Source organism: Oncorhynchus mykiss, chromosome 5, assembly GCF_013265735.2.
Source record: "Oncorhynchus mykiss isolate Arlee chromosome 5, USDA_OmykA_1.1, whole genome shotgun sequence".
In the NCBI taxonomy this organism is placed as follows: Eukaryota; Metazoa; Chordata; class Actinopteri; order Salmoniformes; family Salmonidae; genus Oncorhynchus; species Oncorhynchus mykiss.
The window spans coordinates 254,632-275,000 of record NC_048569.1 but is presented as its reverse complement, the minus strand read 5'-3'; the positions used below and the strand labels follow the sequence as shown (position 1 = coordinate 275,000).

At 45.7% G+C, this 20,369-nt stretch overlaps 1 protein-coding gene across 3 annotated transcripts in view; it reads right to left on the bottom strand.

The window, feature by feature from the left end:
• Positions 1–20,369, bottom strand: part of LOC110523064 (A-kinase anchor protein 2) — a 60,125-nt gene that overhangs the window by 10,133 nt on the left and 29,623 nt on the right. For 2 of the 3 annotated variants that reach the window (XM_036976548.1, XM_036976549.1), the window contains exon 2: positions 3,584–6,407. In XM_036976548.1, the coding sequence (XP_036832443.1) occupies positions 3,584–6,407 (2,824 nt within the window). Of the gene's footprint in view, positions 1–3,583; positions 6,408–14,716; positions 14,892–20,369 lie in introns of those variants that run through there. The other variant, XM_036976550.1, reaches the window with a different exon arrangement.

The window sequence follows — 20,369 nt, the reverse complement described above, 5'->3', positions numbered from 1 at the left end:
GACCACTATGTTATTGTAGTGTTGACCACTATAGCCCTATGTTATTGTAGTGTTGACCACTGTGTTGTAGTTGTGTTGACCACTATGTTATAGTTGTGTTGACCACTATGTTATTGTTGTGTTGACCACTGTGTTATAGTTGTGTTGACCACTATGTTATAGTTGTGTTGACCACTATGTTATAGTTGTGTTGACCACTATGGTCTTATGTTATTGTAGTGTTGACCACTATGTTATAGTTGACCACTATGTTATTGTCGTGTTGACCACTAAGTTATTGTCGTGTTGACCACTATGTTATAGTTGTGTTGACCACTATGTTATAGTTGTGTTGACCACTATAATATAGTTGTGTTGACCACTATGTTATAGTTGTGTTGACCACTATGTTATTGTCGTGTTGACCACTATGTTATAGTTGTATTGACCACTATGGTCTTATGTTATTGTTGTGTTGACCACTATAGTCCTTTGTTATTGTTGTGTTGACCACTATAGTCCTATGTTATTGTAGTGTTGACCACTATGTTATTGTTGTGTTGACCACTATGTTATTGTTGTGTTGACCACTATGTTATTGTTGTGTTGACCACTATAGTCCTATGTTATTGTAGTGTTGACCACTATGTTATTGTAGTGTTGACCACTATGTTATTGTTGTGTTGACCACTATAGTCCTATGTTATTGTAGTGTTGACCACTATGTTATTGTTGTGTTGACCACTATGTTATAGTTGTGTTGACCACTATGTTATAGTTGTGTTGACCACTATGTTATTGTCGTGTTGACCACTATGTTATAGTTGTATTGACCACTATGGTCTTATGTTATTGTAGTGTTGACCACTATGTTATTGTTGTGTTGACCACTATAGTCCTTTGTTATTGTTGTGTTGACCACTATAGTCCTATGTTATTGTAGTGTTGACCACTATGTTATTGTAGTGTTGACCACTATGTTATTGTTGTGTTGACCACTATGTTATTGTTGTGTTGACCACTATGTTATTGTTGTGTTGACCACTATAGTCCTATGTTATTGTAGTGTTGACCACTATGTTATTGTTGTGTTGACCACTATGTTATTGTTGTGTTGACAACTATAGTCCTATGTTATTGTTGTGTTGACCACTATGTTATTGTTGTGTTGACCACTATAGTCCTATGTTATTGTAGTGTTGACCACTATGTTATTGTTGTGTTGACCACTATGTTATTGTAGTGTTGACCACTATGTTATTGTAGTGTTGACCACTATGTTATTGTTGTGTTGACCACTATAGTCCTATGGTATTGTTGTGTTGACAACCATGTTATTGTTGTGTTGACCACTATGTTATTGTTGTGTTGACCACTATGTTATTGTTGTGTTGACCACTATGTTATTGTAGTGTTGACCACTATGTTATTGTTGTGTTGACCACTATAGTCCTATGGTATTGTTGTGTTGACCACTATGTTATTGTTGTGTTGACCACTATGTTATTGTTGTGTTGACCACTATAGTCCTATGGTATTGTTGTGTTGACCACTATGTTATTGTTGTGTTGACCACTATGTTATTGTAGTGTTGACCACTATGGTATAGTTGTGTTGACCACTATGTTATTGTTGTGTTGACAACCATGTTATTGTTGTGTTGACCACTATGTTATTGTTGTGTTGACCACTATGTTATTGTTGTGTTGACCACTATAGTCCTATGGTATTGTTGTGTTGACCACTATGTTATTGTTGTGTTGACCACTATGTTATTGTAGTGTTGACCACTATGGTATAGTTGTGTTGACCACTATGTTATTGTTGTGTTGACCACTATGTTATTGTAGTGTTGACCACTATTGTCCTATGTTATTGTTATCATGTTGTAGTAACCAGTCCATCTCTTTCTCTCTCTAATCATGTTGTAGTAACTGGTATTTTTTTCCGCAGTAATAGCTACTCTAAATTGGACAGTGCAGTTATAACAAGAATTTAAGCTTTCAGACGATATGTACTGACATTGTTTGATTCTCTAAAATCTGCGATCGTGAGACAAGGCGCTGCATGATTTACAACTGTCCCGTTAACGGGACGCCTATCCCAGAGCGGCTCCCCTAAAAAGCAACTTCTCCTGCCAACTCATCAACATGAGTCAGAAACATTTATTCTAGTGTCAAAATTAACTACAAAGTGTAAATATAATCATTTTGGTCATAAAGTCAGTGTGGTCCAAAACTGCGATTTGTGAGATGTAGAAAATGTTATTTTGAAATGAAGTGTATCCTAATAGTTATCCATGTTGTGTCATCGGCAAACTTAAAAAACTTCTTCAGGATTGGTGCGGGACGGTTGAGCTAACGTAGGCTAATGCGATTAGCATGAGGTTATAAGTAACAAGAACATTTCCCAGGACATAAGACAGGGTAACCTAGTGGTTAGAGCGTTGGACTAGTAATCAATCGTAAGGTTGCAAGTTCAAATCCCGAGCTGACAAGGTACAAATCTGTCGTTCTGCCCCTGAACAAGGCAGTTAACCCACTGTTCCTAGGTAGGCTGTCATTGAAAATAAGAATTTGTTCTTAACTGACTTGCCTAGTTAAATAAAAATATCTGATGTTGGCAGAAAGCTTAAATTCTTGTTAATCTAACTGCACCGTCCAATTTACAGTAGCTGTTACAATGAAAGAATACCATGCTACTGTTTGAAGAGAGAGCACATTTTTGAACATGAAAAGATATTAATAAACAAATTAGGCACGATTGGGTAGTCTTGATACATTTTGAACAGAAATACATTGTCTTAAACGTTGCACGTACACTGCTGCCATCTAGTGGCCAAAATCTAAATTGCACCTAGGCTGGAGTAATACATGATGTAATGATGTAATGATCTAATGTGTTCTGTTATGTTGTTACATATTATATATGACTACATCACCTCCTGTACCCCCTGTTCGTTCAATACTGCATGGCCAGGCACGACTCCAACACCATCATTAAAGAAACTTAAGGATCGGACCATTTTATTCAATTTTCACCTAAAATGACATACCCAAATCTAACTGCCTGTAGTTCAGGCCCTGAAGCAAGGACATGCATATTCTTGGTACCATTTGAAAGAAAACACTTTGAGGTTTGTGGAAATGTGAAAGGAATGAAGGAGAATATAACACATTAGATCTGGTAAAAGATAATACAAAGAAAAAAACAAAACAAAAATTGTACCATCATCTTTGAAATGCAAGAGAAAGGCTTCTCTTGCATTTCAAAGATGATGGTACAATTTTTGGGTATGTCATGTTTCTTTAATGATGGTGTTGGAGTCGTGCCTGGCCATGCAGTATTGAACGAACAGGGGGTACAGGAGGTGATGTAGTCATATATAATATGTAACAACATAACAGAACACATTAGATCATTACATCATTACATCATGTATTACTCCAGCCTAGGTGCAATTTAGATTTTGGCCACTAGATGGCAGCAGTGTACGTGCAAAGTTTAAGACAATGTATTTCTGTTCAAAATGTATCAAGACTACCCAATCGTGCCTGATGAAAAGAACAAGGTTTCAGACGCAGAAACAGTTATCACAGCTCACCTGGTGCCGACTTGCTGGTGAGGGTGAGTTTGGTGGGTGGCAGGCTCCCAGAGAGGCTGAGTTTGGCGGGCAGGCTGTTGGTCTTGTGCTTGTCCCTGGGGTTGATAGTCATCGTCTTGGGTCTGCCAGTCTGGTTGGCTCTGGGATCCGGTCCTGACCGCACCGATCCCAGTCTTTGCTTCTTCAGCTCTTTCTCTCTCTCTTGCGCCGCTCGGATCTCTTCCTCGATCATGGACAGAGTCCTCTGCTTCCGGGAGCGCAGCTTGAACGGCCCGGTGCTCTGCTCTGTCTCCTGGGCTCTGGTCGCTGCGGCTGTGCTGCGGAGCTCGGCCGCCTCAGAGTACTTAGAGAAGTAGCTGAACTGGTCCTTTTCACCCAGGGTCTGGGGCAGCTCTGGAGCCTGATAGGGCTCTATGGGACGGAGAGGGATGACGACAGGAGTGCGGACTGGGACCGGGTCTGGGTTTAGGGCCAGTGAGCGACTGAGTGCGGACTGGACGAAGATCTTAGGACCCCCGGAGGAAGATCTCTGTGGAAGGGGGGCGCAGGTAGGTCTCTCCATCTGGACATAGGTAGGTCTCTCTACCTGGACATAGGTAGGTCTCTCTACCTGGACATAGGTAGGTCTCTCTACCTGGACATAGGTAGGTCTCTCTACCTGGGTTGGGAGGGGCTGGGGTGAAGGAGACTGATGTTGGGTTGGACTTGACTGGAACTGGGCTGGAGGTGACAGCGGCTGAGGTGATGGAGTTGACTGGTACTGGGGTGGAGCTGACTGGAGGGTCTGTAAGGGTGTTGGTGACTGCTGCAGTGGGCTTGGAGGTGAGTGGAGCTGGGGAGGTGGTGGAGAGTGGAGGTCTAGATGTGTGAGTGACTGATATTCTGTTGGTAGTGATGAAAGGTTCCCAGAAAATGGAGGCAGAACGTCTGAGTGCCTCATCTGGAGGGGGGGGACCCTCTGCCACTCCTCACCCTGCTGAGACTGGTTCTGATTCATCAGGGCGTGCTGGATGATACTCTGCACCAGCATACCTGCATGGTACTCCAGCTCTTGCTCCGACAGACCCTGACTTCCCTCGTTCTGCTCCCCAGGGGACATGGTGGTGCCTCCCTCCAGCTTTCCGTTGATGGGTGTAGTGGACTGTGGGGTGGAGGGGAAGGAGTACTCTCCCAGAGAAGTCTCCCCCAGGTAGGAGGCCGACATGGTCTCATTTGACGCCCCGCTGTCGGATACGCTACTCGTGCTGAAGTCTTTTGACAGGGTATCCAGCATAGAGTTATCCAGGGACCGCAGGGAAAGCTCGTCCAGCCCGGAGTCACATTCCTTGGGGTTGCAGGAGGACAGAGAGGCGCTGGGGCTGTGGAGGGAGGAGGAATGATGCTGGAGGGACAGAGGATCCTTCTCATCTTTTATGATGGTCATGACGGCCCTGGCGCAGGTAAAGTCTCCGTCTCTGTATCTGTTCTCCATCGAGGCCTCCCTGGGGCCACTATTACTGGGCTCTCCCTGTCCCAGCCCCAGACCCAGGACTCTCCCCACGGTAGAGGTGGGGGACTGGGACCCTTCTGGGCTGCAGTAGATCCTCTCTGTCCGGACTGTTGTGGTGGTTGTGTCGCTGTCCTCTAGTGGTGAGTCCTGGTAACTGCTGTAGCCCACAGTGACGTAATCGGAGGATCGCTCCACGTGGATCACGGTGTCTGGTGATCTGGAGAAGGGCTTGGCCGAGTTGGGAGCTGTGACCTGTGACCTCTCGGCTGCCTGCTGCCTTGCGTGTTCCATCTGGAGGAACTGCTTCCTGGCGGTTGAGAAGTCCATCTGCTCCACCAGGATGTCCTCCTTGGTGCTCTGGAAGAGCTCGGGCGTGTCGCGGCCAGCCTCAGGGTCAGCATTAGGGTCAAAGGTCATGGAGTACTGGGCATACATCTGGGACATCCCACCAGTGAACTCTGACCTCCTCTGCTGCTTCCTCTCCTCGTACTTCCTGTGTGACTCTAGTTTGTCTGGCTCAAGCTCCTCCTCCAGACTCTTCTCCTGAGGAGGGTTCCACCACTTTGTCCCCATGTCTGGGTTCTTCTTTACCGCCTGGCCCCTGATCAGCTCCAACCTCTCCCTCTCCAGCTCTACCATCTCCTCCGAGGGACGCACCTTCTTCACGCGCACTTCCTTCTCACACGGGTCGAACAACTTGGATGGCTTCTTCTCCTCCTGGAAGGCCCGCAGCTCGAAACGAGCTTCCTTCTTGATGGTGGTCATAGTGGGGGATATTGTCTCTCCTCCCTGCTTCCTGTAGTTCTCCTGCTTTCCTCCCATTGGCCCAGAGTGGCCGTTGGGCCTGGTGTTATTGGTATTGTTGGTGTAATTGACATCCTTGTGACCAATGAAGATAGTCTGCTTTCTCCCCTCTACTATGACCTCATGGCATGTTGTGTCTGTGTTGGAGATGTTGACAGATGGTCCAGTCCCGTCGATGTTGACCTCCCTGGGGTGTTTCTCAGTGGTCACCGTCCCGTTAGAGGGTGTTGGCGTGGTATCAACCCCGGGGTCACAGCAGTTAGCTTCCAACACCTCATCTAGGTAGGCTATCTCATGAGCTACCTCAATGTCCAGGGGCTGGGGCTGGTGTTTGTTGCCCTGGCCGTTGAGCCCTTGGCTGGGGTAGCAGCTCTCAGGGTGGGCCTCCACCTCCATGTTGCTGGTGGTTGTACTGCTGTCTCCTCCAAGCGCTGAGATCACACTAACAGAGTTGAGGAAACCGACACTCTTTCTCTCCGTTCTGTCTCTCTTCAGATCACCACTGCCATCCTCTGATGCCTTGGAGGACTTCTGGAAGAGAAAGAGTGTTATATTATTATTGTTCTGTCTTGGCAATGAATGTACAGTGGAAGTGTCCAAAATGGACCCCTATTCTCTTTATAGATCTCTATTTTACTATTTTATTTCTTTATCAGATAGCATCTGGGGATTTCTGAAATAATAAATATCAATTCATTTTTATTCTGTCCGGGCGTGGCGTAGCATAGCAGTACTTAGCATCAGTTAATCAGGTTGTAGCATAGCAGTATTTAGCATCAGTTAACCAGGTTGTAGCATAGCAGTATTTAGCATCAGTTAACCAGGGCGTAGCATAGCAGTATTTAGCATCAGTTAACCAGGGCGTAGCATAGCAGTATTTAGCATCAGTTAATCAGGGCGTAGCATAGAAGTATTTAGCATCAGTTCATCAGGCTGTAGCATAGCAGTATTTAGCATCAGTTAATCAGATTTTGGGGAAGAACATGAGAAACTTAACCACTTCTTCTATTTGAAACCAAACAGGAAGTACTGGGAATAATGAAGAGAATGAAATCCGATAACATTTAATTTTGTCAGAATGTTCATTTATATGATACAGTGCTCTGTAAAAAAGGTTAAAATAAACTCTCCAAGAATATTTCAATAATTTGGTTTTAAATCAAACAAACTCATATATCATGCTGTTTGGTAAATGGCAAATAATAAACTCCACTGCTGGCATTAAAAACATGTCATGGAAAAATGCTGTGTTTGAAATATCTGGGTTTGAGGATAGATTCTGATCTTTTGGAAAGCATGTCACATTTAGCAGTGTCTCTGACGCAGGCGTCACTTTTTTATTTATTTTATTTCACCTTTATTTAACCAGGTAGGCTAGTTGAGAACACCTTTATTTAACCAGGTAGGCTAGTTGAGAACACCTTTATTTAACCAGGTAGGCTAGTTGAGAACACCTTTATTTAACCAGGTAGGCTAGTTGAGAACACCTTTATTTAACCAGGTAGGCTAGTTGAGAACACCTTTATTTAACCAGGTAGGCTAGTTGAGAACACCTTTATTTAACCAGGTAGGCTAGTTGAGAACACCTTTATTTAACCAGGTAGGCTAGTTGAGAACACCTTTATTTAACCAGGTAGGCTAGTTGAGAACACCTTTATTTAACCAGGTAGGCTAGTTGAGAACACCTTTATTTAACCAGGTAGGCTAGTTGAGAACACCTTTATTTAACCAGGTAGGCCAGTTGAGAACACCTTTATTTAACCAGGTAGGCCAGTTGAGAACACCTTTATTTAACCAGGTAGGCTAGTTGAGAACACCTTTATTTAACCAGGTAGGCTAGTTGAGAACACCTTTATTTAACCAGGTAGGCTAGTTGAGAACACCTTTATTTAACCAGGTAGGCCAGTTGAGAACACCTTTATTTAACCAGGTAGGCTAGTTGAGAACACCTTTATTTAACCAGGTAGGCTAGTTGAGAACACCTTTATTTAACCAGGTAGGCTAGTTGAGAACACCTTTATTTAACCAGGTAGGCTAGTTGAGAACACCTTTATTTAACCAGGTAGGCTAGTTGAGAACACCTTTATTTAACCAGGTAGGCTAGTTGAGAACACCTTTATTTAACCAGGTAGGCTAGTTGAGAACACCTTTATTTAACCAGGTAGGCTAGTTGAGAACACCTTTATTTAACCAGGTAGGCCAGTTGAGAACACCTTTATTTAACCAGGTAGGCTAGTTGAGAACACCTTTATTTAACCAGGTAGGCTAGTGGAGAACACCTTTATTTAACCAGGTAGGTCTGTTGAGAACACCTTTATTTAACCAGGTAGGCAAGTTGAGAACACCTTTATTTAACCAGGTAGGTCTGTTGAGAACACCTTTATTTAACCAGGTAGGCCAGTTGAGAACAATTTCTCATTTACAACTGCGACCTGGCCAAGATAAAGCAAAGCAGTGCGACACAAACAACAACACAGAGTTACACATGGAGTAAACAAGCGTGCAGTCAATAACACAATAGAAAAAAAAGAATGTTTATATACAGTGTGTGCAAATGGCGTGAGGAGGTAAGGCAATAAATAGGCCATAGTAATTACAATTTAGCAAATTAACACTGGAGTGATAAATGAGCAGATGATGTGCAAGTAGAAATACTGGTGTGCAAAAGAGCAGAAAAACAAAAACAAATATGGGGATGACTTCCCCTCTTCCCTCTCTACCTCCCTCTCTTCCCTCCCTCTCTACCTCCCTCTCTTCCCTCCCTCTCTACCTTCCCCTCTCCCCTCCCTCTCTACCTTCCCCTCTTCCCTCTGTCTCTACCTCCCTCTCATTCCTCGGTCTCTACCTCCCTTTCATCCCTCCCTCTCTACCTCCCTCTTATTCCTCGGTCTCTACCTCTGCACCTGTACACAGCCCATCTGTAAGTAGCCCATCCAACTACCTCATCCCCATACTGTTATTTATTATGCTCCTTTGCACTCCAGTATCTCTACTTGCACATTCATCTTCTGCACATCTATCACTCCATTGTTTATTGCTCAATTGTAATTATTTCACCACTATGTCCTATTTATTGCCTTACCTCCCTTATCTTACCTAATTTGCACACAATGTATATAGACTTACTCTACTGTATTATTGACTGTATGTTTGATTATTCCATGTGTAACTCTGTGTTGTTGTTTGTGTCAAACTGCTTTGCCTTATCTTGGCCAGGTCACAGTTGTAAATGAGAACTTGTTCTCAACTAGCCTACCTGGTTAAATAAAGGTGATCTGGTCTACCTGGTTAAATAAAGGTGAACTGGTCTACCTGGTTAAATAAAGGTGATCTGGTCTACCTGGTTAAATAAAGGTGAAATGCAGTATATTACAGCACATACAAATTACAAACACTTGTACAGATATCTAATATCCAAGCACAGTCAACTACTACAAGTTATTTGCAATAAGAGGCATTCCTGAGGAGGAAATGCTCCTAAAACGGAGAATAAAATACATTTTTCACCAAAACAAAATTAGACAGATTAAAATTCAACAGTCTGGGGCTGAAAGGAAGACCCCTTTGTCTCTGTTGTGTGTGTGTGTGTCTCTCTCGTGTGTGTGTGTGTGTGTCTCTTGTGTGTGTGTGTGTGTGTGTGTGTGTGCGTGTGTGTGTGTCCCTTCTCTGATGTTCTGTGACCCTGAATGCTACAGCAGCGTCTTCCTCTGGATGTCAACACAACTACACAGCTACAAAAGGGGTCCTAAAACACACACACACACACACACACACACACACACACACACACACACACACACACACACACACACACACACACACACACACACACACACAGCTCAAGGCCAAACTCTCTCACCCTGAGTTGATAATGACATTAACAGTCATGTGAAACTCGTCAGTCACACAGCACAGAAATCACCCACGTTAATGTAGCCTAGCTTCTATAGATAGAACATCACCCACGTTAATGTAGCCTAGATACAGTAGATGGAACATCACCCACGTTAATGTAGCCTAGCTTCAGTAGATGGAACATCACCCACGTTAATGTAGCCTAGCTTCTATAGATAGAACATCACCCACGTTAATGTAGCCTAGCTTCTATAGATAGAACATCACCCACGTTAATGTAGCCTAGATACAGTAGATGGAACATCACCCACGTTAATGTAGCCTAGCTTCTATAGATAGAACATCACCCACGTTAATGTAGCCTAGCTTCTATAGATAGAACATCACCCACGTTAATGTAGCCTAGCTTCTATAGATAGAACATCACCCACGTTAATGTAGCCTAGATACAGTAGATGGAACATCACCCACGTTAATGTAGCCTAGCTTCTATAGATAGAACATCACCCACGTTAATGTAGCCTAGCTTCTATAGATAGAACATCACCCACGTTAATGTAGCCTAGCTTCAGTAGATGGAACATCACCCACGTTAATGTAGCCTAGCTTCAGTAGATGGAACATCACCCACGTTAATGTAGCCTAGCTTCTATAGATAGAACATCACCCACGTTAATGTAGCCTAGATACAGTAGATGGAACATCACCCACGTTAATGTAGCCTAGCTTCTATAGATAGAACATCACCCACGTTAATGTAGCCTAGCTTCTATAGATAGAACATCACCCACGTTAATGTAGCCTAGCTTCTATAGATAGAACATCACCCACGTTAATGTAGCCTAGATACAGTAGATGGAACATCACCCACGTTAATGTAGCCTAGCTTCAGTAGATAGAACATCACCCACGTATGGGTGGGGGTGGGGGTAGAGGTCGAGGTGAAGGAAGACCAAGGAGAGTAATCTCTGATGAAATTCGGGTGGCTGTGGTGGACCATGTGGTCGACCATGTGCTCGACCATGGTTTGACCTTGAGAGAGAGGCTGGGCAGACCATGTGGTCAACCATGGTTTGACCTTGAGAGAGAGGCTGGGCAGACCATGTGGTCAACCATGGTTTGACCTTGAGAGAGAGGCTGGGCAGACCATGTGGTCAACTATGGTTTGACCTTGAGAGAGAGGCTGGGCAGACCATGTGGTCAACCATGGTTTGACCTTGAGAGAGAGGCTGGGCAGACCATGTGGTCAACCATGGTTTGACCATGAGAGAGAGGCTGGGCAGACCATGTGGTCAACCATGGTTTGACCATGAGAGAGAGGCAGAGAGTGCAGCCCAATCTGAGCCGCTTCCCTCCATCATCCGGACGTTCCAAAATGAGAAGAGGTTTGTACTGCAGACATTGGACCTCTCTGCTACTTTTACTACTTGACAGTAGTACAACATAAAGCACAGTAAAGACTGTAGATTACAATACATACAGTAACATGCTGACCACACTGCTCGTGTCTCGTCGCTCGAGCGCTGAAAAATAAATGTACACATGCGGTGGCATGAACCCCATTCTTCTTTAGTGTTTTACGTATCGTAGACTCGTCAACAGAGATGTTAACATGTTACAGAGATGTTAGCATGTTACAGAGATTTCTGTAAGTCTTTAGCTGACACTCTAGGATTCTTCATAACCTCATTGAACATTCTGTGCTGTGCTCTTGCAGTCCTCTTTGCAGGATGGCCAGTCCTGAGAGTAGCAACAGTGCTGAACTTTCTCCATTTATTGACAATTTGTCTTACCATGGACTGATGAACATCAAGGCTTTTAGAGATACTTTTGTAACCCTTTCCAGCTTTATGCAAGTCAACAATTCTTAATCTTATGTCTTCTGAGATTTCTTTTGTTCGAGGCAAGGTTCACATCAGGCACTGCTTCTCGTTAATAGCAAACTCATGTTTTGTGAGTGTTTTTTATAGGGCAAGGCAGCTCTCACCAACTTTTCTCATTGATTGGACTCCAGGTTAGCTGACTCCTGACTCCAATTAGCTTTTGGAGAAGTCATTAGCCAAGAGGTTCACATACTTTTTCCAACCTACACTGTGAATGTGTGACAAGAAAAATACAAATGTGTGTGTTATTAGTTTAAGCAGACTGTGTTTGTCTATTGTTGTGACTAAGATGAAGATCAGATCAAATTTTATGACCAATTTATTCAGAAATCCAGGTAATTCCAAAGGGTTCACATAATTTGTCTTGCCACTGTACATTGTTATTCAATCATCTCATCAATACTGCTCGCTTGTCAACAAGCATCTGCGTGGCCAGGAGCTAAAATAGAACTTGGTTCTATTTGTGATGCTCAACTCGCTGCAAGTCCGGCCTCTCCCATCTCCTCATTGGTTTACAGGAGCATATACCCACGTCCCATCTCCTCATTGGTTTACAGGAGCATATACCCACGTCCCATCTCCTCATTGGTTTATAGGAGCATATAACCACGTCCCATCTCCTCATTGGTTTATAGGAGCATATACCCACGTCCCATCTCCTCATTAGTTTACAGGAGAATATACCCACGTCCCATCTCCTCATTGGTTTACAGGAGAATATACCCACGTCCCATCTCCCATCTCCCTCTCTCCCCATCCCTCCTCTCCTCTTCCCTCCACTCTCTCCCCTTTCCACCTCCCTCTCCCTTTCCCTCCTCTCTCTCCCCTTCCCTCCTCTCTCTCCCCTTCCCTCCTCTCTCTCCCCTTCCCTCCTCTCTCTCCCCTTCCCTCCTCTCTCTCCCCTTCCCTCCTCCCTCTCCCCTTCCCTACTCTCTCCCTTTCCCTCCTCCTTTCCCTCTTCTCTCTCCCCTTCCCTCCTCTCTCTCCCCTTCCCTCCTCTCTCTCCCCTTTCCTTGGTCCTCTGTCTGACTGGTATTGACTGTCTGACTGGTATTGACTGACTGACTGGTATTGGTCCTCTGTCTGACTGGTATTGGTCCTTTGTCTGACTGGTATTGGTCCTCTGACTGACTGGTATTGGTCCTCTGTCTGACTGGTATTGGTCCTCTGACTGACTGGTATTGGTCCTCTGTCTGACTGGTATTGACTGTCTGACTGGTATTGACTGACTGACTGGTATTGGTCCTCTGTCTGACTGGTATTGGTCCTCTGACTGACTGGTATTGGTCCTCTGTCTGACTGGTATTGACTGTCTGACTGGTATTGACTGACTGACTGGTATTGGTCCTCTGTCTGACTGGTATTGGTCCTCTGTCTGACTGGTATTGGTCCTCTGACTGACTGGTATTGGTCCTCTGTCTGACTGGTATTGGTCCTCTGACTAACTGGTATTGGTCCTCTGACTAACTGGTATTGGTCCTCTGTCTGACTGGTATTGACTGACTGACTGATATTGACTGACTGACTGGTATTGGTCCTCTGACTGACTGGTATTGGTCCTCTGTCTGACTGGTATTGACTGACTGGTATTGGTCCTCTGTCTGACTGGTATTGGTCCTCTGACTAACTGGTATTGACTGACTGACTGGTATTGGTCCTCTGACTGACTGGTATTGGTCCTCTGTCTGACTGGTATTGACTGACTGGTATTGGTCCTCTGTCTGACTGGTATTGACTGACTGGTATTGGTCCTCTGTCTGACTGGTATTGGTCCTCTCACTGACTGGTATTGGTCCTCTCACTGACTGGTATTACTATATTTAGTAGTATTACTCTACCACTATATTAATATTCTACTAGTAGTATTACTCCACCACTATGACTATATTAATATTCTACTAGAAGTATTACTCTACCACTATATTAATATTCTACTAGTAGTATTACTCTACCACTATATTAATATTCTACTAGTAGTATTACTCTACCACTATATTAATATTCTACTAGTAGTATTACTCCACCACTATATTAATATTCTACTAGTAGTATTACTCCACCACTATATTAATATTCTACTAGAAGTATTACTCTACCACTATATTAATATTCTACTAGTAGTATTACTCCACCACTATATTAATATTCTACTAGTAGTATTACTCCACCACTATATTAATATTCTACTAGAAGTATTACTCTACCACTATATTAATATTCTACTAGAAGTATTACTCCACCACTATATTAATATTCTACTAGTAGTATTACTCCACCACCACCACTATATTAATATTCTACTAGTAGTATTACTCCACCACTATATTAATATTCTACTAGAAGTATTACTCCACCACTATATTAATATTCTACTAGAAGTATTACTCTACCACTATATTAATATTCTACTAGTAGTATTACTCTACCACTATATTAATATTCTACTAGAAGTATTACTCCACCACTATATTAATATTCTACTAGTAGTATTACTCCACCACCACCACTATATTAATATTCTACTAGTAGTATTACTCTACCACTATATTAATATTCTACTAGTAGTATTACTCCACCACTATATTAATATTCTACTAGTAGTATTACTCCACCACTATGACACTATGACAATATTAGTATTCTACTAGAAGTATTACTCCACTGCAGTAAAAAAAACAAAATGTATTTAACTAGGCAAGTCAATTTAAGAACTAATTATTATTTACAATGACGGCCTACCGGAGAACAGCGGGTTAACTGCCTTGTTCAGGGGCAGAAAGACAGATTTTTACTTAATTAGCTCTGGGATTTGATCTTACGGTTACTGGCCCAACACTCTAACCACTAGGCTACCTGCCGCCCTCCTCTGCCTAATGATAGCTGTTGTCCTGTTTCCTCTCTGTCCTCGTGTGTAAAAGACCAGCCAGCTAGCTGCAGTACTTACCCTGCCTAATGATAGCTGTTGTCCTGTTTCCTCTCTGTCCTCGTGTGTAAAAGACCATCCAGCTAGCTGCAGTACTTACCCTGCCTAATGATAGCTGTTGTCCTGTTTCCTCTCTGTCCTTGTGTGTAAAAGACCAGCCAGCTAGCTGCAGTAATTACCCTGCCTAATGATAGCTGTTGTCCTGTTTCCTCTCTGCCAGAGCCTTTTCCTTTCCTGTACAATAGCCCTCCTCTTTTTCCTCTCCTTTCACAATGCCTCTTCTCTCCCCGTCACATTCCTCTCCTGCCCCTGCCTCTCTCCAAGCTGTGATGTCATGAGCACGCAGGCAAAGAGGCGGAGGGTCTGGCTTAACAAGGGAGTGTTCCTTCCCTCTCTTCCCAATACCAGTCTCCTCCCTCTTCCGTCTCTTCCCCCTCTCCTGCCTCTCCTCCCCCCTCTTCCCTCTCCTCCCTCTCCCCTCTCTTCCCCCTCTCCCCTCTCCTCCCCCCTCTTCCCTCTCTCCCCTCTCCCTCTCTTTTCCCTCTCTCCCCTCTCCTCCCTCCTCTTCCCTCTCTCCCCTCTCCTCCCTCCTCCTCCCTCTCTCCCCGATCCTCCCTCCCTCCTCTTCCCTCTCTCCCCTCTCCTCCCCCTCTCCTCCATCTCCCCTCTCCTCCCCTCTCCAGAAGACAGAACCCCCTCCAGATAAAGATCCTCTCTGTATAGGAGAGCGAAACAGCCCTCCACACCCTAACCCCCCCTCTCTGTGAGGGCCCTTAAACAGCCCTCCACACCCTAACCCCCCCCACACGCCCAAAACATCCAGCCCTGTGGTCTCCCCTCCTCCCTGTGTAGGAGCTTCCTCCGTAGCAGGCTGGACTGGGCACGCTGTCACGCTCTCCATGATGAGGAAAGGGGGGGGAGGATACAGATCATTGAGATCACTGGGAGTGGGACAGTCAACTCAAAGGCATTTTCCCACTTTCCCCTGCCACATTGACCACATTGACTTCTGTTTAAGTAGAATGTTGTACATTGATGACTACTATGCTCCATGGTATCAGACAGGAAAGGTGTGCTGGGTGATGAGATCAGCAGTAACCAATGCCTCCGTCTCCTCTCCTGGCTCAGATAAGGTGTCAGGTGACTAAGTGGGAGCTGGTGTGTGTGTTCACTTTCACTAATCTAAATTTCAGCTTCACTTTTAATTCCTTACAAATTCTTATTTTCAATGACGGCTTAGGAACAGTGGGTTGACTGCCTGTTCAGGGGCAGAACGACAGATTTGTACCTTGTCAGCTCGGGGACTTGAACTTCCAACCTTCCGGTTACTAGTCCAACGCTCTAACCACTAGGCTACCCTGACGCCCCTGCTATGGAACAGAACAGAGATAGTTATATTCCATGTGGAAGAACACACGTCATCATGACTCTAACGTGTTGAACTACACTGAGTGGACAAAACATTAAGAACACCTGCTCTTTCCATGGACACAGACTGACCAGGTGGATCCAGGTGAACTCTATGATCTCTTATTGATGTCACCTGTTAAATCAGTGTAGACGAAGGGGAGGAGACAAGGTTAAAGAAAGATTTTTATGACTCGGGACATGGATTGTGTATGTGTGCCATTCAGAGAGTGTATAGACAAGACAAAATATTGAAGTGCCTTTGAACGAGGTTTGGTAGTAGGTGCCAGGCGCACTGATTTGAGTCAATGAATGACAACAAACACTTAATTGAAGAATCTCTACTGTTGACCAGTCACCGACGAAGGGGCGTAGACTGTGATTATCGAATTTCGACAAGCCTCAACGAAAAAAAATATAGTTTGCTCAAATGGGTAATTAAAAAATGTAAAAACCCTGCCGTACACCAGAACTAACGCAAAATGTCCCAAAATGGTCATAATATATATACACAAACTGTTTGGACTGCGAAGAATAGGGTAAACTCCACTGTAACGTGTTAACGCACTGAAGCAGGGAGAGACAACATGTCTGTCACAGCAGAGGGGATCTCACAGTCATGGGACAGCGACCTTCATGGTTACAGAATCCACAAGTTCCTGCTCGTTAGCAAGAACAACAAGCTACTAATTTGTGTCTTTTAAGTCCTTTTAAAATAGATACTCTTCTATAAATGTTTTTTTTTTAAGTTGCTGTTTAAAACGTATTTAGTCACATGATTTCCACATTGAACAACAGTGAATAGTATTGCTGTTTAACACACAGTAGGCATCATCATCTTAGAGCCAGTAAACCAGCAGTAAACCAGCGTGCAGCGTCACCTTAGAGCCAGTAAACCAGCTGTAAACCAGCGTGCAGCGTCACCTTAGAGCCAGTAAACCAGCGTGCAGCGTCACCTTAGAGCCAGTAAACCAGCAGTAAACCAGCGTGCAGCGTCACCTTAGAGCCAGTAAACCAGCGTGCAGCGTCACCTTAGAGCCAGTAAACCAGCAGTAAACCAGCATGCAGCGTCACCTTAGAGCCAGTAAACCAGCAGTAAACCAGCATGCAGCGTCACCTTAGAGCCAGTAAACCAGCGTGCAGCGTCACCTTAGAGCCAGTAAACCAGCTGTAAACCAGCGTGCAGCGTCACCTTAGAGCCAGTAAACCAGCAGTAAACCAGCGTGCAGCGTCACCTTAGAGCCAGTAAACCAGCAGTAAACCAGCGTGCAGCGTCACCTTAGAGCCAGTAAACCAGCAGTAAACCAGCGTGCAGCGTCACCTTAGAGCCAGTAAACCAGCGTGCAGCGTCACCTTAGAGCCAGTAAACCAGTGTGCAGCGTCACCTTAGAGCCAGTAAACCAGCAGTAAACCAGCGTGCAGCGTCACCTTAGAGCCAGTAAACCAGCGTGCAGCGTCACCTTAGAGCCAGTAAACCAGCGTGCAGCGTCACCTTTGAGCCAGTAAACCAGCAGTAAACCAGCGTGCAGCGTCACCTTAGAGCCAGTAAACCAGCAGTAAACCAGCGTGCAGCGTCACCTTAGAGCCAGTAAACCAGCAGTAAACCAGCGTGCAGCGTCACCTTAGAGCCAGTAAACCAGCAGTAAACCAGCGTGCAGCGTCACCTTAGAGCCAGTAAACCAGCAGTAAACCAGCGTGCAGCGTCACCTTAGAGCCAGTAAACCAGCAGTAAACCAGCGTGCAGCGTCACCTTAGAGCCAGTAAACCAGCAGTAAACCAGCGTGCAGCGTCACCTTAGAGCCAGTAAACCAGCAGTAAACCAGTGTGCAGCGTCACCTTAGAGCCAGTAAACCAGCAGTAAACCAGCGTGCAGCGTCACCTTAGAGCCAGTAAACCAGCGTGCAGCGTCACCTTAGAGCCAGTAAACCAGCAGTAAACCAGCGTGCAGCGTCACCTTAGAGCCAGTAAACCAGCGTGCAGCGTCACCTTAGAGCCAGTAAACCAGCGTGCAGCGTCACCTTAGAGCCAGTAAACCAGCGTGCAGCGTCACCTTAGAGCCAGTAAACCAGCGTGCAGCGTCACCTTAGAGCCAGTAAACCAGCAGTAAACCAGCGTGCAGCGTCACCTTAGAGCCAGTAAACCAGCGTGCAGCGTCACCTTAGAGCCAGTAAACCTGCGTGCAGCGTCACCTTAGAGCCAGTAAACCAGCGTGCAGCGTCACCTTAGAGCCAGTAAACCAGCGTGCAGCGTCACCTTAGAGCCAGTAAACCAGCGTGCAGCGTTATCTTAGAGCCAGTAAACCAGCAGTAAACCAGCGTGCAGCGTCACCTTAGAGCCAGTAAACCAGCGTGCAGCGTCACCTTAGAGCCAGTAAACCAGCAGTAAACCAGCGTGCAGCGTCACCTTAGAGCCAGTAAACCTGCGTGCAGCGTCACCTTAGAGCCAGTAAACCAGCGTGCAGCGTCACCTTAGAGCCAGTAAACCAGCATGCAGCGTCACCTTAGAGCCAGTAAACCAGCAGTAAACCAGCGTGCAGCGTCACCTTAGAGCCAGTAAACCAGCGTGCAGCGTCACCTTAGAGCCAGTAAACCAGCAGTAAACCAGCGTGCAGCGTCACCTTAGAGCCAGTAAACCAGCAGTAAACCAGCGTGCAGCGTCACCTTAGAGCCAGTAAACCAGCAGTAAACCTGCGTGCAGCGTCACCTTAGAGCCAGTAAACCTGCGTGCAGCGTCACCTTAGAGCCAGTAAACCAGCTGTAAACCAGCGTGCAGCGTCACCTTAGAGCCAGTAAACCAGCTGTAAACCTGCGTGCAGCGTCACCTTAGAGCCAGTAAACCAGCAGTAAACCAGCGTGCAGCGTCACCTTAGAGCCAGTAAACCTGCGTGCAGCGTCACCTTAGAGCCAGTAAACCAGCGTGCAGCGTCACCTTAGAGCCAGTAAACCAGCGTGCAGCGTCACCTTAGAGCCAGTAAACCAGCGTGCAGCGTCACCTTAGAGCCAGTAAACCAGCAGTAAACCAGCGTGCAGCGTCACCTTAGAGCCAGTAAACCAGCAGTAAACCAGCGTGCAGCGTCACCTTAGAGCCAGTAAACCAGCAGTAAACCTGCGTGCAGCGTCACCTTAGAGCCAGTAAACCTGCGTGCAGCGTCACCTTAGAGCCAGTAAACCAGCTGTAAACCAGCGTGCAGCGTCACCTTAGAGCCAGTAAACCTGCGTGCAGCGTCACCTTAGAGCCAGTAAACCAGCAGTAAACCAGCATGCAGCGTTATCTTAGAGCCAGTAAACCAGCGTGCAGCGTCACCTTAGAGCCAGTAAACCAGCAGTAAACCAGTGTGCAGCGTCACCTTAGAGCCAGTAAACCAGCAGTAAACCAGCGTGCAGCGTCACCTTAGAGCCAGTAAACCAGCGTGCAGCGTCACCTTAGAGCCAGTAAACCAGCGTGCAGCGTCACCTTAGAGCCAGTAAACCAGCGTGCAGCGTCACCTTTGAGCCAGTAAACCAGCAGTAAACCAGCGTGCAGTGTCACCTTAGAGCCAGTAAACCAGTGTGCAGCGTTATCTTAGAGCCAGTAAACCAGCGTGCAGCGTCACCTTAGAGCCAGTAAACCAGCGTGCAGCGTTATCTTAGAGCCAGTAAACCAGCGTGCAGTGTCATCTTAGAGCCAGTAAACCAGCGTGCAGCGTTATCTTAGAGCCAGTAAACCAGCGTGCAGTGTCACCTTAGAGCCAGTAAACCAGCGTGCAGTGTCACCTTAGAGCCAGTAAACCAGCCTGCAGTGTCACCTTAGAGCCAGTAAACCAGCGTGCAGCGTCACCTTAGAGCCAGTAAACCAGCGTGCAGTGTTATCTTAGAGCCAGTAAACCAGCAGTAAACCAGCATGCAGCGTTATCTTAGAGCCAGTAAACCAGCAGTAAACCTGTGTGCAGCGTCACCTTAGAGCCAGTAAACCTGCGTGCAGCGTTATCTTAGAGCCAGTAAACCAGCGTGCAGCGTCACCTTAGAGCCAGTAAACCAGCGTGCAGCGTCACCTTAGAGCCAGTAAACCAGCGTGCAGCGTTATCTTAGAGCCAGTAAACCAGCGTGCAGCGTCACCTTAGAGCCAGTAAACCTGCGTGCAGCGTCACCTTAGAGCCAGTAAACCTGCGTGCAGCGTCACCTTAGAGCCAGTAAACCAGCAGTAAACCAGCAGTAAACCAGCGTGCAGCGTCACCTTAGAGCCAGTAAACCAGCGTGCAGCGTCACCTTAGAGCCAGTAAACCAGCAGTAAACCAGCAGTAAACCAGCGTGCAGCGTCACCTTAGAGCCAGTAAACCAGCGTGCAGCGTCACCTTAGAGCCAGTAAACCAGCAGTAAACCAGCAGTAAACCAGCGTGCAGCGTCACCTTAGAGCCAGTAAACCTGCGTGCAGCGTCACCTTAGAGCC